A 25159-nucleotide genomic window follows, 5' to 3' on the forward strand; every position below is an offset into this window, starting at 1 on the left:
ACTCACCAGGCTCCTCTGACCATGGGATTCTCCAGGCAAGGATACTGGAGTGGATTGCCGTGCCCTCCTCCAGGGGATCTTCCTGACCCAGGGATGGAACCTGGGTTCTTAAGTCTCCTGCTTTGGTAGGCAGGTTCTTTACCACTAGTACCACCTGGGAAGCCCCATAAAAGTACACAAGCTTGCCAAATGCTGGCCTTTGGATGGAACTAAACAGTTTCCTGTGGACATGGACTTCAATTCCCTTCCCCATATCCTTTTTATCCAGCGAAGCCTGCCAGGAGTGCTGCTGCTGCTGCTGCTGCTAAGTCGCGTCACTTGTGTCCGACTCTGTGCGACCCCATAGACAGCAGCCAACCAGGCTCCTCCGCCCCTGGGATTCTCCAGGCAAGAACACTGGAGTGGGTTGCCATTTCCTTCTCCAACGCATGAAAGTGAAAAGTGAAAGTGAAGTCACTCAGTTGTGTCTGACTCTTAGCCACCCCATGGACTGCAGCCTACTAGGCTCCTCCGTCCATGGGATTTTCCAGGCAAGAGTACTGGAATGGGGTGCCATTGCCTTCTCCAGCCAGGAGTGCTACTGGATGTATATTTTGTGGCCGGTTCATAAAGACCTTGATGATGACCAATGAGTGACATCTGGCAGGAAAACTCCTTTGGTTTTTCTCATTTGGGGAAACAACAAATAACAAAACCCCGGCAGAATTATCTTAGAATTTTTCGCCCTATTTTTATTGAGGCTGAAAACTGTTTTCAAACTAGTGGAGAAAGTCCATATAATTCTGGGAACTCTACAAATTCCATCAAGGAAAGAACACAGGGGCAACTTGGACACTGGCCCAAGAAGCAAACTTTGCTAACTTTGGGCGCTGCCAAGTGTCCATCCTTGTCTCCATCTGTCCCAGGCTGTTTGGCCTGCACCTTGGTGCCTGAAGTAGGAACCTGGCCTTTGGAGTTCCCCAGAAGTCTCACCAGTCAGTAACCAGAGCCAGGACCCTTGGGCCCCAAGGAGCTCTCCTCCCACTAAGGCGCCCTCTGTGGGGCTTCGGACTTCTGCTGCCCCTTACTTCTGGGGTTGGAGAGCTCAGTCCCTCACTTGGGACTTCCCACGTGGCTCAGTGATAAAAAAAAAATCCTCCTGCCAATGCAGGAGGAGTCGGAGTGGGTTCCATCCCTGGGTCGGGAAGATTCCCTCTGGAGAAGGAAACTGCAACCCACTCCAGTATTCTTGCCTGGAAAATCCCATGGACGGAGGAGCCTGGAAGGCTACACAGTCCATGGGGTCGCCAAGAGTCGGACAGGACTGAGCACGAACGCACCCACGTATGTACGTCCACTCTGTTGAAGCCACTGAGCTGAAGAGGAGGTTTGGGACAGCCCTTCATCCTACTGACGGTTGCTGGAGACTGGCCAGGGCCGCGCTTCCGCCTTTCCATCATTTCAACACCGAGACCCACCAAGCACCAGGCCCAGCACTTCCCGCGCCGCCCGGCACATGGGCCGGCCCGCTCTGCGCTGGACACGCCCAACCCGCTCTCTGCCATCCTGGGGGGCCGCTCAGCCAGCGGCGCCGGCACCTGCTCTCTGCCCCGGTCCCGCGACCCATCGCCCGCCGCGGGCCGGTTCCTCCCCCGCTGACCGAGCGCATGTGGAGGACTCTTGCTCCCGCGGCCGCTCCCTCGGTCGGGACTCGACAAGAGCCCTCCGCTCCAGCACCTGCATCTCTGCTGCCCCCGGGGCCGGAAATTTGGACGAGCAGAGCAACTAGGCCAGTGTCATTGCCACGCTGACGTGGTCAAGGGGGCGCACGCGCCCAGCTCCTCAGTTTTGTCCCTGATCGGCCCCTGTCACCTGGTACCTCGCCCCGCCCCTCCGACGGCCTGCCCTCTGTGCCTGCTTCTACAATAGCGGCGGAGACACCATGATGTCACGACCCTCGTAGCCAATCCGAGGACCGCATGGGGCACGGGGCCCTCACACGCCTCCATTGCCAGGGAGGAAGGGCCGCTGTTGCGCCTGCGCAGTCTTTGCCGCCGGCTCGCGGCGCGTGGATCCCGCTGTAAGCCCGGCGAGTCCATTCGGCTGCAAGTCCCCGCGGCGGCGGCGCTTGTGGACCATGTCGTGGCTCTTCGGTATCAAGGGTTCCAAGGGGGAAGGCACGGGGCCACCTCTGCCCCTGCCGCCCGTACAGCCCGGGGGCGAAGGCAGCGGAGACAGCGGCGCGGGGGACCGGCCGGGGCCCAAGGACAAATGGAGCAACTTCGATCCGACGGGCCTGGAGCGCGCGGCCAAGGCGGCGCGAGAGCTGGAGCACTCGCGTGAGTGCGGCGGGTGGGTGCGGGCGGGGCGACAGGGCGGGGCGCTTGCGGGCAAGTGGTCCGAGAGATCAAGCAGCAAGTGGTGGTCGGGGGAGAAGACTAGCCTTAAGCGATAAGCCCGCCGGAGCCACCCTGCGTGCAGGGGAAGTGCGGGATCCCCTGACCTTCTGGCATCTTCCCAGCTGCCACGCATTTTTCACGTGGGGAAACCGGTGCCGAGGAGACTCAGAGGGTGCGGGCAGCAGGTGGCGGGACTGCACCCTGGTCTCCAGTTACTGCCTCTTTCCGCCTCCACGTGGGACGGCCAAGGCAGCCCAGGTTGGGGATCCTTCTGTGCTAGTTGCTGGCAGTTTTCCGTTTGAGAAGGGAGATGGGTTTGAGTGTCCTAGGCTTTAAGGAAAATGTACCAGGTTTTCACTTACTGTTGGAGAAGGTTAGCATTCAGATAGGTGAGGTCTGTGAGTAACAAATAAGGGCAGCCCAGGGCAGCAGATGACCTTCTTGGCTCCCACCCTCAAGGCATCAGCCCTTGACTTCGCCTTCACTAAGCCCACGTATTTTCTCCCAACCTTCTTTTCTCCTGTGGATTTGACGATGTCTCAAAACTCTGGAATATAGCATATGCTGAGTAGATGTTAGTTGATAGAATACAGCGACTTTCAAATTTTTAAGCAGAGGTTCTGTTTTCTTACCACCCTATGCTGCAGCCTTGTAAGCAGAGGTGAGCAGAGTCTTCCTGTCCAGGGGTGGCCTGGCACTTTGTGGCTTAGTCTCTGCCCTTCCACGGGGGCCACAAGAACACCCGGGGCAAAGGTCTCCCCCCTGCCTGGTTCTCCAATCCTGGGAGGAACATTGTGGAGATTTAGGCCTGGGCCTTATCCTTAGACTTACCTGGAACACTCCCTACCTCTGAGTGGGTGTTGAGTGTAATAGATACATTAAGTTTGCAAGATAATAGAAGACAGACTTGCAGCGGGTCTTGAGAGACAATGACCAGGCTTCAAGACACCTCAGTGACCATTGACTTTTGACATGAGACCTAATTTCTTAGGTTTGTGGGGGGTGGGGGGGGAGTTCACCCTCATTTCTTTGGTTTGTGTGTGTGCGGGGGAAGTTCACCCTCATTTCTTAGGCGTGTGTGTGGGGTGGGGTGTGTGTGCGCACAAGCATGTGGTGGTGGGGCTTCACCCATTCCCTGTTCTGGGATTTTAATGTTTTCCTCCCTTGGGAATCTGAAGCCTGACTCTTGGCCCCTTAAACTCACACAGTTGTACAGGCCAGTGTGAATAGCCTGTGGTGTGTCTCAGGGTAGCAGCCAAGGGAACTTGCCCACTTCCTGTCTGCTCATGCCTGTGAGCTGCTCCCAGGTCTCCTGCACTGGCTGCCCCAGAACATTCTCCACCTGGGTCCCCAGGGCCTTGGCCTCTGCTCTCGCATCCCCCAACAGTCAGCATCTCCTGCAGAGCCTCCTCATCCGTCTCCGTGTCTCTTGCTGCTGTCCCGGGTGTGAACTCTACTTCATTTTTGTTCTTGCCTTCCTTCCTGGCTCTCTGATGATCACTGGGAGAGGTGCAACCCTGAACCGCCTGTCCCCTCTGTCCCCAAACCCTCCTCCCCAGGGTGCCTCAGGCCCCTCAGCCCCTCCCCAGGCCTGTCTTCTGGAAATGCTTCCAGTTCCCAGCCAGAGGCCTGCTCTGGTTGGGCTGTGCCCACTCTTGTTCACTCATTGCTCTCCCATGCAAACCAGAGATACCCTCAGCTGCCCCTCACAGCCTGGCCACTGTCTGTGTCCCTTGGGGGCTAGCCTGATGCTGCTGGTTCCCCAGGGCTCCTCAGTCCTTTTTGGACGCCAGAGCAGCGCATTTGGCCTTGGCTGTGCACTCCACGTGTTTATAGGGTTCTGGGAAGAGTGACTTGCCTGTGGTGGGTACAGCTAACACTGGACCTGTCTCCTGGTGCAGGACGACGTGAGGTGACAGTCGTCATTCTCAGCCCAAAGCTTGTGATTAGCAGGGCTCCTGGGTGACAGGCCCTGCACTGAACAGTTTACCTGCTTTCAGATCATGAACTCCTTATTGCCAAATTCAAATTCAGCCATCTCACTCCACGAGTTGGGGGAAGGAGTGCCCACTCAGCTTGCAGGTGAGGTGCTCATGCTCAGAGTGGTCAGCCTGGCTGCCATAGGTCACAGCTTGAGTAAACAAGCCAGCTGCAGGTCCTCCCCAAGCTCTGAAGCCCGACCGAGTGCCTCAGCTGACAACTGAGCCCCAGAGTTGCCACCCGCCTCATGCCTAATGCGGGGCATGCTGGGAGCCGGCAGCCCCAGGGGTTACGTTCTAGTCAGTGGCGTGTGGGCTGCAACTTGGGGGTGACAGGTCCCGGGATCTGCAGCCTACCTTGAAGGCCTCAAAAAATAAGACAGATGTTGGGGGACAGAAGGGTGGATGTGTGGTCAGCAACCTGGGAACGTGGTAGCATCAGAGAGGTGGACTCACGGGGTCTCCAGCTTCTCTCCGTGCTTTTATGCGTTAGAAGGTTTTTGTGGTAAAGCGTGGACTTTACAGTGATGACACAGAACTGTGTCATCAGGGGTCTCTTAGGCCCCATGTGAGGGTTTTTTAGCAAGGAGAGTGCTGGGGTCTCTTCTTTTCTAGAACATACTTGTATTGCCACATATTTCCACATGTGTCCTCTTATGAAGAGAACACACCTGGAAGATGTTAATTACACACATGTTTCTAGCAGATGGCCTGTGAAGAGCCATCAGCTTGCAAGCATTGCCCTCCTTCTGGTTGAATCCTCCTTTGCTTCTTACTCAGGTTCTCACCTGCCTGTGCTCAGTTGTAGAACAGTAACAGGTATCAAAGGCTCAAGAGAAACATTCACGCTTGGAAAATAAATGACGGTATAACCACAGGCTTGATTCTCCTGCTGTCAGTGGACAAGTGGTGGACAGCCTCTCTGCTGGAGCCCTCTGGGGTGTGACGGTCCCCTGGGGGCAGACCCCACATGTGGCTTTTCTGTTGGGGGTGGAATAGACAAAAGTGGCAAGATGGGGCAGTGGTCTTTTTAGTGGGGGGAGGGAGGTCTCTGAGCAGATCTGACCAGGAACCAGCGTGGCCATGCGTGCTTTCAGGTTGAGGCTGTGCTGTCCTTGAGCACCCCTAGCCCGGGTGAATGCTCGCCTGGTGTCCTGATGCCTTCACGCCCCTCCCCGCAGGACATGCCAAGGAGGCGCTGAGTCTGGCTCAGATGCAGGAGCAGACACTTCAGCTGGAGCATCAGGCCAAGCTCAAGGTGGGTGAGGGTGGGCGCTGGGGGTTTGCGGAGAGGATCCGGGCAGAAAGGATATGGGAGAGGACACAGGCAGTAGGTGCAAGGTGGGTGCCAGGGGTTGGGGGAAGGAGAGGACAGGGTGATCAGTGAGGCTGGGTGCTGGGGGAGGGTGAGAGAACACAGGCAGGTGGTGGGTGCAGCATGGGTGCCCAGGCACCTCCTCAGGTTCGAGGGAAACGGGCATCAGCACAGGTGTGTGGCCTGAGTTCTGCACAGAACCTTCTCGAAGGCAGGTGTGGGTGAGCAGTCTGGTTTCTCATACAGGGCCCCGCCCTCACACTGAGAACATAGCAAATGTGGAAAAAGCCCTGCTCCGTGCTCCACCTGGGTTGTTGTAAAGCGAATCAGGAAGTGAGCAGCTGGCATAAGCACATGTCGGGGCTGGGGGTTGAGGAGGGACAGGCACCCCAGCAGACTCTCTGCCTGCTTTGGCACTGGCCCAGGCCACTCTCCTGGCTTCTCTTCACCTGTGGGGCTGGGTCCTCCCGGGCCTTGGTGCAGTCACAGCTGAGCACCTACAGGCCTGTGGGGCTGTGTAACAGGCTCCATAGCTGTCTAACCCTTTCGGAGGGCTCTCAGAGGGGGAAGAGGGGGCAGGTGGCCTGACCAGGCCCTGGCTTACAGCAGCTGGTGTGTCCTGCAGGAGTACGAGGCCGCAGTGGAGCAGCTGAAGGGCGATCAGATCCGAGTGCAGGCTGAGGAGCGGAGGAAGACCCTGAGCGAGGAGACACGGCAGCACCAGGCCGTAAGAAAGTGGGGCCAGGGAGGGGCGCTCATCAGGGACTGTGTCTGGGGGGCCCAGCCTAGACCTTAGTTCCTGAGACTGGGCTGTGTTCACGCCGCCCTCTCCCTCCCTAGAGGGCCCAGTACCAGGACAAGCTGGCCCGGCAGCGCTACGAGGACCAGCTGAAGCAGCAGGTGAGCACTCCCTGGCCACTTATCTTCCCCGAGGGGGCATGGGGGCTAGAGTCTGGGATCCTCTTGTCAGCAAGCCCTGGGTTGAGGGGCGGGGAGGGAGGGTTCCAACCAAGCTGCCCTGAGGGTCTCCTAAGTGGGACTTGACTGATGAGTGAGTTTGTAGGGGGCATTCAACCATCAAGCCTGTTGGCATTTTAACTTCTAAATTCAAAAGTTTGGCAAAAGGCCCATTTCATGAGGACAGCCATGGGTCAGTGCCACCCCAAGGCTGAGCTGAGCAGGGGGCCAGGTTCCTTCCTGCCTTACACTGTGCAGCCTGCAGGCCCCAGGGTGACTGACCGTCCCCAGGAGATTGGAGCTCTAGGAGCAGTGGGGGTGTCTCCAAGGCCAGAGCAGCTAACCTGTTGGTGTGATGTTGCCTGTTTCCTAATCTCGAAGCCCTTCCCTTCCCCTTGTGGCTCCTTCTCAGCAACTTCTCAACGAGGACAACTTACGGAAACAAGAGGAATCTGTGCAGAAGCAGGAGGCCCTGCGGCGAGGTAGGGCCCTGACTTGGGAGCTCATGGCCACGGGTCACACCCTTGCTTTAGGCCTTTCACTCCCCAAGCAGCATCAGGGGTGGGCGTGCTGAGACCCTGGGGGTGGAGGGCACCCTGGCTCGCTTGTCCTGTGTAGCAGCCCTGAGTGGGGGGCCATGGGCTGAGCACCACCCCTGCCCCCTCCCTGGGCAGCCACTGTGGAGCGGGAGATGGAGCTGCGGCACAAAAATGAGATGCTGCGGGTGGAGGCTGAGGCGCGCGCCCGGGCCAAGGCCGAGCGTGAGAACGCTGATATCATCCGTGAGCAGATCCGCCTGAAGGCTGCAGAGCACCGCCAGACCATCCTAGAGTCCATCAGGTAGGTTCTGCCTGGCAGGCTTCCGCTGGCCCCTTTCCTATGCAGGTGCCCTACTCCTCCCCTGGCTGGTCCTTCTACAGTGCCCCTTGGGGCTGACCTAGGGGCCTCCAGACACGTGGCACATGGCCTGATGTCTTCCGGGTCATACCACTGCTCCCCTGCAGGACAGCAGGCACCCTGTTTGGTGAAGGGTTCCGTGCCTTTGTGACAGACTGGGACAAAGTGACAGCCACAGTAAGTGCCTTTGCCTTCTTCCCTGGGGTAGTTTTACATGTCAGGGGCTCTGCAAGCCATTGGGGGTGGTGCCTATGCTGAGTGCTCACCCCTCCCCCTACCAGAAAGGCACAAGTGACTTAGCCTTTGGGTTTGAGGCACTTTGAATGACTCAGCATCAACCTTGGTGGGCCTGGGGGGAGGGCATGGGGGATGCCAGATGCCTATTTCATCTCCCCAGTGCCAGCCCTTTGGTGCACCAGTGCTGGTGGGCCTGGTGAGACTCCAGGGAGACAGTGGGGGAGCCAGGGGACGGGGCGGATACCACCTGCCTCCTCTGCCCGCTCCAGGTGGCCGGGCTGACGCTGCTGGCTGTTGGGATCTATTCCGCCAAGAATGCCACGTCCGTCGCAGGGCGGTACTTTGAGGCCCGGTTGGGGAAGCCATCCCTGGTGCGGGAGACGTCTCGCATCACGGTGCTGGAGGCGCTGAGGCACCCCATACAGGTAACCGCAGGTCTTGGGGGCACACACCCAACGGCCCCTTCCTCCTCTTCGGCCCAGATGCCACCCTCCTCCTGTGTGTTGACTTGCATTGCCTCCTTGATGCTGTCCCTTGGGCCCTGTGATGTCAGCACTGGGGGACTGTCACCCTGGTCCACTCGGTCCCTCTGGGGGTCTGTCGGGGTGGCCATCCCCTTGGGTGGACTGCCCCCCTGCTTGTTTATGAACTCGAGGGGCTGCAGTGAGCCGTCCTCCTGGAAGATCTTGAGGGGAGCCAGGCTTCCCCTGCATCTTGTGGGCTGTGCTATGAGGTCAGCACTGGAGGTCAGCTTTGTCGACGGTCTCCCCTGCTGACCTTGTCCAGGAAAGCTGCTCACACGAGTTCTGGTGTGACCGCTCCATGGGCTTCGCTGATGACCCTCCCTCCCCTCCCCCCACCCCGCAGGTCAGCAGGCGCCTCTTCAGTAAACCTCAGGACGCGTTGGAGGGCGTTGTCCTCAGCGTAAGTGGGGCTGCCCAACCTCCCAGGAGTTGGTTTGCTGGCTGAGCCCAGCCAGGGCGAGTGGCCTCTTGCACCAGCCTGGGCCCTCAGGAGGGATGGACTGGACAGCAGAGCGCCCCCCAAACCGCTGTGTCCCCTGGCAGCCCAGCCTGGAGGCTCGCGTGCGGGACATTGCCATCGCCACAAGGAACACCAAGAAGAACAAAAGTCTGTACCGAAATGTCCTGATGTACGGACCGCCTGGGACCGGCAAAACTCTGTTTGCCAAGGTGAGGGCACAGATGGGACTGGGGGTGGGGGGTCTCACCTGCCTGGGACACGTGCCCCTGTCCAGCTCTGCAGGCCAGGTGTCTCCATGCACATGTGATCCAGCTCTGGTGGCCAGGAGAGGTGGGGTGGAGGGTAGGTGGAGTAGCCCTTAAAGCCCCTTCCCCAAATGCCCAGAAACTAGCGCTGCACTCCGGTATGGACTACGCCATCATGACGGGCGGGGATGTGGCCCCCATGGGGCGGGACGGCGTGACGGCCATGCACAAGGTCTTCGACTGGGCCAGCACCAGCCGACGAGGGTGAGCCGGGGCTCCTGCTGGGAAAGGGGTCAGTGCCTTCCCCACAGCCTGTCCCTGAGGTCCAAGGGCCTCTTGGTGTCCGTGACTTATCAGTGTTTAAGATGAGGGCTCACCAGCCCATTTCTAGTTACTTTGCCCAATGCCGGCACTGGACACGTCCCGATGGGTAGCCAGGCTCTGGGTCCCAGAGGCCACTGGGGACAGTGCGAAGTGTGGGATTTCTGCTGGGCTGTGCCCTGCCTGCCCTCACGTGGCCCTGCCCTCGCAGCCTCCTGCTGTTCGTGGACGAAGCGGATGCCTTTCTCAGGAAGCGAGCGACCGTAAGTGTCTAGAGGCCCCATCTGTCCTGAGCTGGGTTGGCTGCTGGGGAGCGGGCAGGTGGGTGGCCTGGGCCGCATCTACACTTACGGGAAGGTTGTTGGGAGCCTGCTCCACAGCCACACTTTGTTCATACATTTCGTTTGAAAAGTGGAAGTTCAGCATCTTTTGAAAGCTAAGTTTCATTCAGTCTTTGAGCTTAGATCTGTGAAGGTCCTGCTGTGTTTCTGTCCTGGACGAGGGGGGCCTGACTCTTCACATGGCTGCTTACAGCCTGACCCTTCTCTGTGCAGGAGAAGATCAGTGAGGACCTCAGGGCCACCCTGAACGCCTTCCTGCACCGCACGGGCCAGCACAGCAGCAAGTGAGAAGGGGTGGCCAGCAGCCCTGCCTCGGCTCACGTGGCTGCTGCGGGGTGGCCAACCCACATGACCAGACAGCCTCCTATGTCCTCCCTCCATGCAGTGGGATGGCCATTTGGGCACTGGGGGACATTTGTGGGTACCCCTGAGACATGCTGTAGGCTGAGGCTGAGCCCAGTGGCACATGCTCGTCCACAGGCCATTGCCCTTGGCACCTCTGTCTGCCCCCGAGATGCATTGTCGGGCCACCACACCGTCAGGTGACCCTGGATCGGGCTGGCCCTTCAGGACCCCTAATCTTGTGCTCTGAGGGGCAGGACCCCTCCATCCCTCTGCCTGCTACAGCTGTTGCCCATGGAGAGCCCAGCCTGGCCACTGGGAGGCGTGTTGACTTCCTCCTGGGTTGTTGCCTCTGCTGAGCTGAGCACCAGGCCTTGAGACCCTGCACTTGATTGCGGAGGGGCAGGGGTCTGTCTCCATCCTGGGTCCCCGGGTCCCTGCCCTTCCTGTACGTGGAGGCTTCATGGCCCTCCCCCCAGGCTGGGCCATCAGTCAAGCGTGAAATTGGGGCAAGACAGGGAGGGCAGGTGGTAGAGGGTGATGCCAGTCTCCCCGGTTTTGTGGCCTGAGAAGCTGCCCAGTAGATACTACTGGACAGCAGGCCCCCTCTCTTGCCGTGTGTCGGCTGCAGGTTCATGCTGGTCCTGGCCAGCAACCAGCCAGAGCAGTTCGACTGGGCCATCAACGACCGCATCGACGAGATGGTCAGCTTTGAGCTGCCACAGCGGGAGGAACGGGAGCGCCTGGTGAGAATGTATTTTGACAAGTATGTTCTTAAACCGGCCACAGAAGGAAAGCAGTAAGTGTCCTACCACCACGGCGCCCCCTGCCTGTCATGTTGGTCCCATGTTAGGGCACTAACCCTAACCCTGCCCCTGGGGTTTCACCATGGGGTCCTGACCACCCGTCATTGGAGGCCCTGCCCTCCTATCCTGTCCACCCATTGATCCCCTGCCTCCATCCTGCCTTCATACTCCTCAGATCCAGGCCGCACTTGGGTCCTGGTAGTGAGGGGCCATGACAGCCCACTTCTGGACTCTTTGAGCCTTGCTCTGGGCCCTTCACTGCACACAACGGGCCCACTGGCTGGGGTAACCCTCCTTGCTCGTCCAGGACCCCCCTGCCCCCCACTGCTATGCTTTCAGGAGCGCTCCAGATAAGCCTGCTCTATTTGTAACCCTCCCCGGGGACCAGATCTCAGCCACACTGACCTGGATCCACCTGGCACAGCTGAGCCATCTTCTGTGCTCAGGCAGACTTTGCCAGTCCTCTGCTACCTGCCCCCCTAGCTCTCTTTCCTGGGCCTCTTTCCCCTTTTGTCCCAACTGATCCCAGTCCCCTTAAGCTCCTGAAGGCACATCCTGGCCCAACAGCAGCCTGGGCACTGTACACAACCTGAGGAGCTGAGGCTTTTCACGAGAGTTTGAGCGGTCTCTCTTGGGCTTTCAGCCAAGCCCGATGGGGCGAGATCTGCGTGCAGAGGGGTCAGGAATGTCAGCTACTATCTGTGTGCTGGGGGGCTCCAGGGGGAGGGCACATGGCCCCCAGCCCCCTGCCCGGCAGTGGGGCTGGGAGTAGGCTGGGATCCCCCCCTGCCCGTTCCTGCATGTCCTGAGCAGCCCCTCGGCTGCCCCTGAGCACAGCCTGTGACCCCCCATCCTTACATGGCCCCCACTGGGGCCCCATCTTGGACTCCCCAGGGAAGGGACATGCCCAGCAAGGGAGGAGGTGGAAGGGTTGCACCTGTGGACATTGGTCAGGGTGTGGCTCATTACAGCAAGGAGCTCGGACACTCCTTGGGATTTCCCAGCGCAGGCTCCACCCTGGCCTCCATTAGTAGGAGCCAGCCCCTCACCGGCCTCTGATCGCTCGCGGGTCTTGTGGGCGCCCAGGCATCACTTGGGAACTCCTCACAGGCGCTTAAAGCTGGCCCAGTTTGACTACGGAAAGAAGTGCTCGGAGATTGCGCAGCTGACGGAGGGAATGTCAGGCCGGGAGATCTCTCAGCTCGCTGTGGCGTGGCAGGTGAGCCGAGACGTACCACGTACCCTGCAGGGCAGAGCCCAGCTGAGCCAGGGACCCTCGGAGTGGTTGGAAGGCGGTTGGGCTGGTTCCTGAGCCTCCACTGGGGTGTTTCTGAAGGGTTTCTGGACAGATGTGACATGATGCCCTACTTCCCTGCCATCACAGTCCTGGGGCCTCTGCAATTTGGGGAATGAGCCAGGGCTTTCTGCAGCTTTGCATTTTCTGGCCTCCCTGTCATCGTTCTGGTCCAGGTCAAAGGGGGCCCTCTAGGTCAGTGGCATATCCTGTGGCTAACATGTTCACTTCCCAGGAACCACTGGGCTTTATCTCCAGGCAGGGCCCAGGACAGTTGGCACAGGTGATGGCAGAGGTCTAGAGTCTGGGGCCACAGCCTGGGAGGGCGTGGCGCATCCTAGGAGCTGTCTGTGGGCACAGGACAAGACTGACCTGATAGGGGGTTTCCTTCCTGGCTCCTTGCAGAAGCCCACAGCCTTTAGGATGATCTGCAGGGTCTTGAAGGCAGTGGGTGTCCTGGCTTTCAGGACAGATTTGTGGAGTCACGAGGGCCTGGGGGCAGTGGGACGGTGGCTCTGGGCACACAGGTCAGAGTGGCCCTGGTAAGTCCTGACACCAGGCATTCCTCTGAGGCATCCCGGTGGCAGCTCCCCACGTGTGGGGAGGGGAGCAGCCATTCAGCACGTTTCTCTGTGGTCCTTGCTGGGTGGAGTGTGCTGAGTGAGTTGTGTCTGTGGCCACATGACAGCCTGGCCACTGTCAGCTGAGCATGAATGCATCTTTTATGAAATTAGGGGACATCTGTTGAATTTGAACATCCTTGTCCAGGTACAGTGGTGGGGAGGAATACACGACTGTGTTAGTCAGGATGAACTAGGTTGTGCTGTAACAAACAGCTCCAGATCGCAAACCCCACTGCAGGAGTCGGGCTCTTCCCCATCCTGGCCTCACTCAGGAAGCAAGCCTCACAAGGTTGGCTGTTTCCGTGACCAGCAAAGTGGCCAACAACCCAGGTGGCTGGGACAAAATGCACAGCCAGGACTTGAACAAATCACCTCATGGTTCTGGAGGCTGGATGTCCTGCCTCAGGGTGCCAGTGAGGGGGTTCCTGTTGCTGTGAGGGCCCGCTTCCTGGCTGCCACCCAGCAGCCTTCTTGCCACTTGCTCACGCACAGCGCTGCAGGAGCAGGGTGCCATTCTGTGACCCCACCTGACCTGACCCGCCCGTTTCCAAGGGCAGCCATGCTGGGGTTAGCACTTCAGTGTGACCTGGGGGAGGACAAACAGTTCGTCCCAACTGCAGGGGTCCTGGTACACCTCCCCTCCCTGCTTCTCTTTCCAGTTCATTGAGGAGGCCATGAGACAGGCCTGCATGTACTCAGGTGGGGAGCTGAGGGTCAGGAGACCCGGTGCAAGCACGGGAGGCTGGAGCCTGCAGGGAGCTCTCCCTGTGTATTCAGTCGCTGGTCAGCTGTGCACAGCATGTGCCTGGTACTCATTACCACTTCCAGCACCTGTGAGGGCCCAAAATGCCATGGGGATTCCATCGCCTTGGACAGGATATGTCGGCATCACTTTTTCAAGTTTTCTCCCCTTGTGGCCCCAGGTGCTTGGGGCTGGGCTGTGGCGACTCCTGCCCACCTTCCCACTCTCTCCGGCTGGGCAGCCCGGGGACCCGGCACCTAACTCACCACTGCTGGTATCGTGTGGGCTCTGTTGCAGCTGCCGCCCCTGTGCCGTGGTGTGACAGTCAGGTCTATGCTTCTCACCATCCTACAGTTTGTTACCCATGAGAACCTGAACTTTTAACATAAAATTCATCATTTTCACTGTTTTTAAGTGCACAGTTCAGTGGCATTGAGCCCATTCGTGTTGTTGTGCAACTGTCCCCACCATCATCTCCAGGACTTTGTTATCTTCCCAAACTGAAGCTCTGTCCCCATTAAACACTCGCTCCCACCCCTGCCTCCCCCCCCAGCCCCCCCCCCACTTGCTGTCTCTGAGAGTCTTGACTCTTCCGGGGACCTGTGAGGAATCATACCGGAATTGTCTTCTTAAAACTGGCTTACTCACTGAGCACAGTGTCCTTGAGGTTCATCCGTGTTGTAACAGGTGTCACTCTCCTTTCTTATCGGGCCGCCTGACACCCTGGCGTGCAGTGGACACACCTCATGCACCTCTGGCCGCAGGTGGACACTTGTGTTGTTTCTTTATATTTTAGATATTAACCGTTTATCAGACACATGGTTTGCAGTATTTTCCTCCCTCTGTGGGCTGTCTTTTTTTACTTTCTTGGTAGTGTCCTGCTGCTGCTGCTGCTAAGTCACTTTAGTAGTATCTGATTCTGCGACCCTGTGGACTGTAGCCCACCAGGCTCCTCTGTCCATGAGATTTTGCAGGCATGAATACTGAAGTGGATTGCCATGCCCTCCTCTAAGGGATCTTGCCGACCCAGGGATCAAATCTGTGTCTCTTGGGTTTCCTGCATTAGCAGGCGGGTTCTTTATCACTAGAGCCACCAGTGTCCTTTGAAGCACAAAAGTTTTTAATTTTGATGAAGTTGAATTTTTCTATTTTTTTTTTTTCACCTGCTTTTAGTGTCACAGACAAGTCATTGCTAAATCCAGTGTCTGAAAGCTTCTCCCCTATGTCTATTTCTACCAGTTTTATAGTTTGGAGTTTTCCCAGCACCATTTGTTGGAAAAACAGTCATTTCCCCAGTTCATGGTCTCGGCCCCCTTGTTGGAGGTCACTGACAATACACGTGAGGGTTTATGTCTGGGCTGTCTGTTCTGTTCTGTTGGCCTGTGTGTCTTAGTGCCAGTACCACTGTCCTTTAGGTTTTAAAACAAGAAAATGTGATAATTCTGATGTTCATGACTGTTTTGGCTACTTGGGGGCCTTTGAGATTGCGCGTGAATTTTAGGGTCGATTTTTTTTTAATTTATGCAAAAAATCATCATTGAAATTTTGATAGGGATTGCATTGAATCTGTAGCTTGTTTTGTTACAACATTGTCTTCCAGTGCATGAACATAGACGTCTTTCTATCTTTCGGCATCCTAGATTTCAGTGACATTTTCTAGTTTTCAGTGTACAAGCCTCTCACCTCCTTGAGTAATTCCTAAGTATTTTATCCTTATCGATGCTGTTGTAAATGGAATATTTTTTTTTTTTTTTACTTTTTAAAAAGATTTATTTATTTTTGGCTGTGCTTGGTCTTTGTTGCTGCGCATGCTACTCTCTAGTTGTGGGGTGCAGGCTTCTCATAGTGGTTTCTCTTGTTGCAGAGAATGGGCTCTCTCTGCATGAGCTTCAGTAGTGCAGCACATGGGCTTTGTTGTTTGAGGCATGTGGGATCTTCCTGGACGAGGAATCAAACAACTGTCCCTTGCATTGCAAAACAGATTCTTAACCACTGGATTACCAGGGAAGCCCCTGTTTTCTTACTTTCTTTTCCAGTTGTTTAGTGTTACTGTAGAGATACAAGTGGTTTTGTGTATTACTTCTGTGTTCAGCAACTTTGTTGAGTTTATTACTTTAAACAATTTTGGGGGGCTCTTTAGGGTTTACTGTATGTAATAAGATCACATCATCTACAGACAGATAATTCTACTTCTTTCCAGTCTGATGTCTTTTATTTCTTTTTCTTGTCTAATTGATCTGTCTACAGTGTCTAGTGCTGTATTGACCTGCAGTGCTGAAAGTGGGCATCCTTGCCTTGATCCCAGTCTTAATGGAAAAGCTTTCAGTCTTTTACCATTGAGATGATGTTTGCTGTGACTTTTTCTTATATGGCCTCTATTAGGATGAAGACATTTTCTTGTATTCCTGGTCTGTTATTGTCTGTCATGCCTTATGGCTTGCAGGATCTTTTTCTCCCCCGACCACAGATCATACCAGGACCCTTGGCAGTGGAAGTGTGGAGTCCTCACCACTGGACCACCAGGGAATTCCCCCTAGTTTATTGTTTTCATCAAGAAAGGGTGTTGGATTTTGCCAACTTTTTTTCTCATTAACTGAAACGCTCATGTGGTTTTTGTCCCTTTTAATTATTTGCCTAGGTCGATTTTCCCTAGGTGAGCCATCCTTGCACTCCAGGAATAAATCCCACTTGGTTGTGATGTATAACCCTGTCAGTATGCTACTGAGTTTGGTTTGTTAGTATTTTATTGAGAGTTTTACATCAGTATTCACAGAGGGTCTGGATGTATAGTTTACGTGTGGTGTTTTTTCTGGTTTTAGTATCAAGGTGATACTCAGAATGAGTTGGGAAGTGTTCCATCCTCTTGAGTGTTTTGGAAGAGTTTGAGCAACATTGGTGTTAGTTCTCCTTTAAGGTTTTGTGTGTTTTTTTGTAACGAACTTCAAAATTTTTGAATAATTCCAAGTTCATAGGAACGTCATAAGGCCAGCACAGCCCCCACCACACTGTGACTGTCTCACCACATCCCTCAATTCCATTTTCGACTTGATCTTACCCAGAACCCGCTCGGATGCCCACGATATTCCATCCTACTGTCTCTGGCTCCTCTGGGTAGGCTGTTCTGAGCATGATCCTCACAGTTCCAGGGGTGCTATAGAGCGTCCCTCCTTTGGTCTGTCTGGTGTCTTCGACTGGGATTGTGTGACTGTGGAGGAGACCCTAAAGGCAAGGTACCCATCTGGTCATGTCACACTGGGGCATCAGACGTCCACACAGCATCACAGGGATGTTGACCTTGATCCCCTGGTTACATGGTGACCGCTTGGCTTCTCCATGGTGATGTCACTGCATACCTCTACCTACCCCTTCCCACCATTGGATCCCCTCTGGCTGCCTCCACCCAGCCTGCCTTCTCTGCTGTTCTCATGTGTATCTCGCAGGAGGCCGCGGGGCAGCCCCTCCCTCCTTGGCCTGGCTCAGGTGCTGAGGACAGCCACGTCCCAAGGCTGGGGCCACCTGGGTAAGCACAGTGACTGGTCATCTCAGACGCTGGGAGCTTGCTCCCAATGCCCTGAACCTCCTCAGAGAGCTGGAGAGAAACAGCCAGCCTGGCTTGAGCCCCCTGCTTGGTGGACACTTAAGTGCTGTCCTCAGAATAGACACATGTCAGAGCCACTTGCTGGGTGACTGGGAGCAGAAGGATGCTGGGTCATCTGGGCGGCACATGGCCTGGCCGGAGGACCTGCTTTGGCAGCTGCAATGCTGTGGACCACCCTGGGACCTGACTGGCAGAACTCTGGTTCCCTGAGCCATGTGCCAAGGCTGGGTTCCCAGATATAGGGAATGCAACGCCACCCACAGCAGCCCCACAGTTCTGGAAGCACTGTGTGCGGACAGTTGAGGGCCTGTGAGAGGCAGGTCCTGGTGGACTGTGCATGCTCCCCATTTGACCCCTGGAGGGCTTTGCTTCCCTTTAGTGTCAGGCCTGTGGTGGTTCTGCTGACCATGCTCTGTGCCTGGGGGGAGCTTGGTTATCCACAGAGCAGGGCCTGCAGTTGAGGGGCGGGGCTCCCTCCTGAAAGGAGTCCTCTGGGTTTCTATTTTTAGAAAGTCATTGAGAAACTTAGTGGAGCAGGCAGAACCACGGAATTGAGGGATGGCGGCCACACTGGGCTGCAGATCTGCCTGTGAGCACGTGTGTGTGGCACACTCAAGTGCATAGGAAGTCAAGGCATGTGCCGTTAGCACGTCTGTCTGCATGTGTCCTGCTGAGAGGCCAGGCCCCCCCTGAATCTGAGCACAGGCCCATGGGAGCACCCTGGGCTTTGCCCCCGCCTGCCCTGCCCGCAAGAGGGCTTTGGGTTCTGTGGGGTGGGGGTGGGGTGTCTCCAAGGTTGGGGGGTAAGCGGCAGCAAGGATGGGGCTGGCCTACAGCCTGAGTGGTTCCTGGTGACTGGTGAGCCCTGACCAGTCACCTGGGAGACTCAGGCCTGGCCCCTTCCCTGTGCGGGCAGCCCCTCTGGTGCCCTGAGTCAGTATCCTTTTCTTCACCAGGCCATGGCATATGCCTCTGAGGACGGGGTCCTCACCGAGGCCATGATGGACGCCCGGGTTCAGGATGCCATCCAGCAACACAGGCAGAAGATGCAGTGGCTGAAGGCAGAGGGGAGCCAGCCGCTGACCCTGCGCACACAAGTTGAGTGAGCTGGCCTAGACACCCAGGCACACTGGCCAGCCAGGTGGCTTCAGCAAGAAGAAACACCAAGGTGTCTGATCTCCTGGCAGTTTTCATCTTCCTCATTCAGGGGCGAGGCAGTGTCAAAGGCCTCTGCTAGGGACCAGCTGCTGCTCAGGACCTGGGCATCTTTCAGGCGGGGTTGGTTCCTCTACCCCCCACCTCCAGGCTGGTGCTGGTTGGGGCCACCCCCAGGACACCCCTGAGAGATATGTCCCCTGGCCAAGCCCAGATGGGGAGAAGGCACTGTTCCCCATGCCCAGGGCAGCAGCCAGGCTAGCAGCACTGTTTCCCAGCAGGTGCTGGCTGCTTAAGCTGTGCACAGCAGTGGCGGCTTGGCCAAGGGAGAGGACCTGACTTTGCCGAGTCCCACCCAGGACCAGAACAGAGCTGTGAGCTGTTCTGCCGTGAGCAGAGCTGGTCCCTGTGCGCCCAGTGGGGGTGCCCACCACTCTCTTCTGGAAGGGTGTGCCCCTCAGGTCTGTGACCTTGTAAACCCAGGGTTCGGGAACTAGCCCACCAAGACCTCATGGCCAAGGATGTCCAGTGCAGGGGGACTGGCCAGCCCACAGAAGCCACGGCTCTCCCTGACTGGAGTTGGTGTCTTTTTAATCCAGAATCTAATTAAAAAAAAACCTGTCAGATATCACCAAGTGTCTGTCTCATTCTTGCCGTGGGGGTCCTGGGGTCAGAGGTGAAAGAAGAGAAAGAGGCTGGAGCTTTCTGGAGAATTTACTGACCAGCAGGGGTGGGAGTCACAGTGAGGCGCCCGACCGGGGATACCCTGGGCAGGGTGGCCGCACTTGCCACAGCAGGGTTCGGGGGCCTTATTGCTGGGCCGGAGCCTACCCCAGGCCCCTGCCCCACGCCCCTACTGCGGGCCCTGCGAACGCACACGCCTCATGCACGTGCTCCCGTGTGCAGACGTGGGCGCACCGGGGTCCCACCCCTTTCCTGCTTTGCCCGGCTCCCGGCCACGCTCCCCTCCAGCAGAGATGGCTCCACCTCCGGGAGCCAGACAGATGGACGGAGAGACAGACGCAGGCGCACAGGAGGCCTCCGGCTTCAAGCGGCAGACGCGGTCCCAGGCTGGGCACGCGACCCCGCCTGCGTCCCAGGTGCCGCTGCCCCCGCCCCACCCCGACCCCCTTTATAAAAAGAAGAGGAGACAGCACCTTCCGCCGGACGCGCCCAACGGCCTTGGGCGCCCTGGCCCGGGCCGGCCGTCCAGTCCTGTGAGCGTGGGCGCGTTGGCCGGCGGCCCCGCGAGTCCTGCGCGCGGCTCAGAGGTGCCGCGGGCTCGGGTGGCCGTTGTGGTAGAGTTTCTGCTTCACGTGCACCATGTTCCCGGCCGCCTCCTCGAACGGCCTGTGGGGCCGCCGGCCCAGCTCCCGCAGGCTGCACAGCTTGGGCAGCCAGGTCCACGAACCGTCTGCGGGACCAGGGGCGCGGTCAGGGGGCGGGAGTGGTGAGCGGGGCTCGGGTGGGCGTGGCTCGGGGAGGGGACTGTGGGCGGGGCTCGGGTGGGGCGTGGCCCCGGCACGGACAGAGCCCTGCCCGCGTGCCCGCGCCCGCACTCACCGTAGCGCCGGCCGGCCCTCCAGGCGCGCACGGCGCAGTGCAGGACGCCGTCCATCCACACCAGGAACCAGCTGATGCAGAAGCCGAGTAGCAGCCCCAACATTAGGTCGATCTCCTGCTTGGTGACGTTGTCTGTCACGAAGTAATTCTCGGAGGCGTCCACCACAGACTGGTCCCCGTCGTACGGGATCACGTAGTGGACGTGGTGCCTGGGGGCGGCAGGGCGGGCTGGCACCTGTCCCGCGGGGCGGGCGGGGACCCCGCAGTAAGCCGCACCCGTTCACCTGCTGGGATCTTTGAAGCAGCCCTTGTGGGGAGCTGAGGTCGGAAGGGGCCAGCGCACTCGCCTGGGACCCAGGTCACTGGTGGGTCCCAGGCGGGAGGCGGGAGGCTGCCCTGCCCAGAGGGTGGGAGTGTGTGAGGTCAGAGGTTAGCGTGAAGTTCAGTTGCCCGTACGCATACCCTCCTCCCTTCTCCCCCCAGCCCCGGGCTCAAAGGCGACCCCTACAAGGTCACAGGCACACAGTGCAGGTAAAGGCGTTCCAGGGTGAGAGCCAAGGCAGGGTATCCCCGCCCAGTGACTGCCCCCCTGGCCTCTCCCTCCCAACCCTGCAGTCACCCTGCCCTCTCCTCCAAGGAAAGCCACAAGTGATGAGCCTGCCTTGGGCATCTGGTCCCCTTTGGCTCTCCATCCCTCGCAGGAACCTCCCCTGCCCTCACTGTCTGTGCTGGAGGCCCAGGGGCACCCCTGGACCTGCCCCACACAGATCCCTGATCCTGGGATGGGAGCCGTAAACGACCTCCTGGACGACTACGGCCCCTGGCATCCCAGCACCCACCAAGGCTGGGCCGTTCCCCTCAGCCTCCCCTCCCTCGACAGTCCAATCTGAGGCCACTGACTCCTCCAGGCCCTCTCCTGCCCCTGATGGCCACAACGAACTTTCCCCACAAAGCTCTCTCCAGCCTGCCCATATCCTCTCTTCCTCCAGGAAGCCCTCTGGGCCTAGCAATCCTGGGGATCCTAGGCGAGGTGGCCCTACCCAGAAGACCAGTACCCAGGACACCAGACTCTGAACTCCAGGTCCTCCAGTCTCTCAGGAGAGCTGGAGAAAAGGAGCTGCTGGCCTTGGGTGCCCATTGCACCCTGAACCCCCAGTCACCCTCACCAGCTGTGGCCCCTCCTCTGGCCCTGAAGGGTCGTTGCCACCCTGGGGTCCTCCTGCCTGGTTCTCTTCCTACTGAGCCCCTCAACTGGCTTCTTCAACCCTCCACCCCCACCAAGTCCCCACCTTCCCCCCCACGTCTGCTTCAAGCTCCAGCTGCCTACATGGCATCTCCACGTGGGATCTACAGACACCTCAAACTTGCACCTAAAAATAGCTCCTCCCTCCCCAAGCCTGCTTCTCCCCATCTTCCCTTCAGTTACATGTCGACACCTCTGCCTGTCTCCAGCTAAGAGTCCCTGTCCCCACCTCACAACTGGATATGCTCCATGCCCCCTCCCCAGCAGAGGATCTTCTCAGAAACTCCACAGGTCATCCCTGACCCCAGGCCCCTACAGCTCCTCCCTCACAGACACCCCCTGCACCAGCAGGAGCCACTCAGCCCCTTCCTCCCAGTGAGGGCAGCAGCCCCTTTTCACACCCCTCTGCCACCCCTGGGGACTCCTGGGGCCCATCCCCCTCAGCTAGTCTGGAGTGTGACCAGGCCTGGTGGGGGGGGGGCACCTTGGCCACCACAGCCCCATAAGCAGACCCAGCTTATTTGGCAAGGACTGCCTGACACATGTCAGCCATAGCTCATGTGATCACATTTCACCAATAGCTCTTATCAGTCATCAGTGAGACACGGAGAATTCTTGACTGCCCACAGTGTGTAGCAGTGGCCAGCCCCCAGGAGAGGATGCCCTTAGTCACCTGTTCGCAGTCCCATCGCCCTGACCAGGCCAGGCCTTCCAGCAGCTGAGAACACTGAGCCCCCGCCTCCTGGGCCCCCATAGGGAAGGTCATCCTCGGGACCACCACTTCCCACCCATGGACAGGGCAGGAAACTTGAAGATGGGGTTGCCAAGGAAGCCAGAAATGCCCCTGCAAGTAAGACGAAGCCAGGGCCCCAATTTTACCTAGGGGCCTGGGACCTCCAGGGGATTGAAGGTCATGACCTGTGCCCCCATCATTGGTCTGGCATCTGCCACTCATCCCCTGCCCCTTGCCCTCCTCCTTCCTCCAAGTCAGGCAGACCCTGGGGGGCGGGTGGGGGTTCAGGTCACCCATGTGCACACGTATTTCTGTGATGTGTATGTACATGTGTCCTGCCTGGGCCACGCATGTTGCATGTGTCTACCTGAGGTTGGACGCATGTTGTGTATACACGCCAGCCACATGCACAGGACCCGGCGTGTATACCATGAATTCGGCCCATGAACTCCACATGTGTGCATGCGCACACGCGCCTGGGGCCGAGCATGGTGCGTGTCACATGGAGATGCACATGCACTGGGCTTGCACACAGCCCTCCTCTGTGGGCCCCATGGCATATGCATGGTGAGCGCCCACAGACAGCCTATTGGCACGCACGCTCCACAGCATTTATACACGTGTCCTCTGCATAAAATTGTCCATACTGGCATGTGGAAGGCACAAGTGTGTGTGCACTTTCTCTGCACATGGGGTATACACACAGGTAGACTCCATTGTGGCAGTGCATGTACATGGTTTGTACACAGAGGCCTCATATGCAAGCCTGTGCCCTTCAGACATTCACCACGCCCACAGGGTGCACACAGTGCTGTATATTGTTACACACATGTACTGCGCATACACATACATGTTGTCAGTGTACAAGAATAGTTTGTACACTGAATTTTACATCCTGTATGCGGCAGTGTGTACAAAGCACACACACATGAACACATACACACGCGGAAACACTCAACACTACAGTTGGGTGACTCTACAGTTGTTTGTGTCTAAACTGTGCGCACGGGCCTTGCTGCGGCTTGCACTCGATGGGGATTTCTTTTACACCATCCATGTGTACTCTGGACATTACATATGATGCATACACACACCCTGAGCAAATACACACTGAAAACACACCCTGTCTGCCCAGATGGGCCTGTGGTATGATGTTCTGGCACATATGTGCCGGTCACACTACCACAGCCCTCACATGGAAAATGGGCTTTATAAATGTCGATGGAGCCGAAGCTTGGGCCAGTGCCGTGCACACCTCCGGTGTCCGGGAGGGTCTCGGGACCCCGCTCACACTCCAGTCCACGTTGGTCCAGTTAGTGTGGAGCTGACCTGCCATTCCTCAGCCTTGGAGTGTGTGCTTGGGGCAGGAATACAGGGACCTCAGGGGGTGTGTCCATCCAGCCGACACTCAAGATGATTCTTGGCCAGCGCACGGCACACGTGAGGGCCATTTACACACCTGTCTCCACCTGTCCTGACGCCCATGTTCTGCTTCAACACCCGGTCTGCACACACAGGTGTGTAGCGTGTTTAGTGAGGCATGAAACTGATCTCTCACACACACCCCTAGCCCAGTATGTGTGCACACATCCCTGGAGCAGAAGTGCAGGGCAGGGTCAAGAAAACAAGTTCCCTACCGGCCACACGGCCTCAGGCAAGTCCGTCTGCTCAGCCTCTGTCCACTCTCCTGGCCCCAGCGTGTGGGCTTTCTGTGGGGCTGAGGGACTGCTGCGTATGCGCACATGTATATGCACAGACGGTACACACATGCGCGTCTCATGAGAAGATGTTTATTTCATACATGGACATACAAACATGCATGGCCAGGAAGACTCCATCACTACATGTGCACAGAATGGGGGGGTGGCACAAAGTGGGCACAGGGGCCTGGGCGCTCCCCTCCCTCTGCTTGACCTTGAGCAGACTCCATCCCCGGCCTCAGTTCCTCCTGGACAACCGAAGGGGTTGGGCAGATGCCCCTCAAGGGAGGCCTTGCCCACCTTGACCTTCTGCTCCTCCCCCTAGCTGGCTCCCAGGAAAGTTCAGGGACAGAGCTGGGGGCCCCGGCAGGAGGAGGGTGTCCTCTGTGGGCAGGAGCCCTCCCGGGACACCAGGCTGGGCGGCTGCTCTAGTGGCCTCCAGGCCTTGGACCAGTTCTGCCCATCACCCTGCGGGCCATTTCTCTAAAGGCCATATGGGAGGGGGTCCTCTCCCCTCCCGGAACACCCTGTGCAGATGGAGCCTGATGGGTCCTTCCCCCACCCAGCCTGGCAGAGCCTCGGCATCCCCCACCAGCCTAGCCCAGCTGGGCCCTGCAGCCCGGCCTGCGTGGGGCTCGCCACTTCCACCGACATGTGTGATCACGCGTGTGCCCCTCTGGGCGCAGACTCACCGGCCACAGTTGCAGTGGCAGACGCGGTCCTCGCCCCGCAGGTGCGGGAGGATGTAGTTGTGGAATCGGTCCAGCAGCGCGTTCATGTCCATCAAGCACGCGATGGCCTGGAAGAGCCCATGACCGGTCAGCGCCGAGGAGCGAGCGGCTGGGCCGGGGCCCCCAGGCCGGGGCCGGCGCACTGGGGACGGGGGAGCGCAGGGCAGCCGGGGATGGGGGAGCGCAGGCCGCGCGGGCCCGTAAACAAGGCGCGGGAGGGGGAGGCTGTGCGCGGGCGCGGGAGGCGGGAGCGGGTGCGGGTAGCGGGCGCACGGGAAGCCCCTCCGCTCACCATCACGATCGACGCCCCCAGAATCATGAAGATCATGGTGTTCGCGCTCATGGACATCGGGCGGGGCCGGGCCGGGCCGGAGCGCCGCCCCCCGGCCCCGGCGCCCCCCCGGCCCCGGCCCGATGCTGAGCCCCCGCCGCCTCCGCAGAGGTCAGCCCGCCGCGCACCCACAGCTGCTGGCCGGGGAGGAGGCGCGGGGCCGGCGCGGGGTAGGGGACGCGGCGCTCCTGGGGTCCTCGGCCGCCCGGCCCGCGCGCTCGCCGCGCCCGCCGTGCTCCGCTCCGCCCTCGGCCCTGCCTCCCGCCCTGCGCGCGGCGCGGCTCCGGCCCCCTCCCCCTGCGGCCTCCCCCGCGCCCGCCTCCCGGGAGGGACCTCGCCGCCCGCGGCTGCCCGCCCCCGAGACGCCGGCCGGACCCCTCCCCGGGGGCCGCAGGGCCCGCTCGCCCCCATGTGGCCAGGGCCGGCCCTGGCTGCCCACCCAGAGCCCCGGGACCGCGGGCCGCGTCCTGTCCCGACCCGGCGGGGCAATCCAGGAGAGGCCCGGGTTTCCTTCCGCTCTCCTCCTCCCCACTTCTCAGCTGGAGGCCCCTCCTCCCGGCCGCCCGGGGTCGCGGGGTGAGGGGCTGCAGACCGGCCGGTCGGCACCCAGCCCACTATGGCAAGAGGCTGCCTTTAGTGGAGGG

The 25159-nt window shown here is 58.7% G+C and overlaps 2 protein-coding genes across 4 annotated transcripts; one reads left to right on the forward strand and one right to left on the reverse strand.

The window, feature by feature from the left end:
• The first annotated feature begins 1977 nt into the window (after positions 1-1977).
• LOC129551423 (ATPase family AAA domain-containing protein 3) lies at positions 1978-18845 on the forward strand. Of its 3 annotated transcripts, XR_008685066.2 has the most exons (17): positions 1988-2318; positions 5539-5615; positions 6298-6399; positions 6513-6572; positions 7042-7111; positions 7304-7469; positions 7634-7703; positions 8033-8188; positions 8631-8687; positions 8831-8956; positions 9132-9256; positions 9525-9576; positions 9868-9938; positions 10628-10795; positions 11913-12021; positions 18016-18227; positions 18496-18845. XR_008685066.2 is itself a non-coding variant. In XM_055419347.2 (16 exons), the coding sequence occupies exons 1-16, from the start codon at positions 2117-2119 to the stop codon at positions 18163-18165; spliced, it is 1761 nt and encodes a 586-aa protein (XP_055275322.1). In that variant the 5' UTR covers positions 2002-2116; the 3' UTR covers positions 18166-18845. The 3 variants fall into 3 exon arrangements, 1 of the variants encoding a protein (XP_055275322.1); XR_016039613.1 differs by lacking the exon at positions 18496-18845 and having other exon boundaries at positions 1978-2318; positions 10628-10742; positions 18016-18154; XM_055419347.2 differs by having other exon boundaries at positions 2002-2318; positions 18016-18845.
• Positions 18846-19367: 522 nt separating this feature from the next.
• TMEM240 (transmembrane protein 240) lies at positions 19368-24664 on the reverse strand. Its single transcript, XM_055418817.2, has 4 exons — positions 24477-24664; positions 24146-24252; positions 19778-19986; positions 19368-19628 (listed from the first exon to the last, which is right to left on the reverse strand). Exons 1-4 carry the CDS (start codon positions 24531-24533, stop codon positions 19480-19482), a joined length of 522 nt encoding a protein of 173 aa, XP_055274792.1. The 5' UTR covers positions 24534-24664; the 3' UTR covers positions 19368-19479.
• Between the last annotated feature and the right edge of the window lie 495 nt (positions 24665-25159).

This window comes from Moschus berezovskii, chromosome 17, assembly GCF_049115385.1.
Source record: "Moschus berezovskii isolate FMDL1 chromosome 17, NW_MosBer_1.0, whole genome shotgun sequence".
In the NCBI taxonomy this organism is placed as follows: domain Eukaryota; kingdom Metazoa; phylum Chordata; class Mammalia; order Artiodactyla; family Moschidae; genus Moschus; species Moschus berezovskii.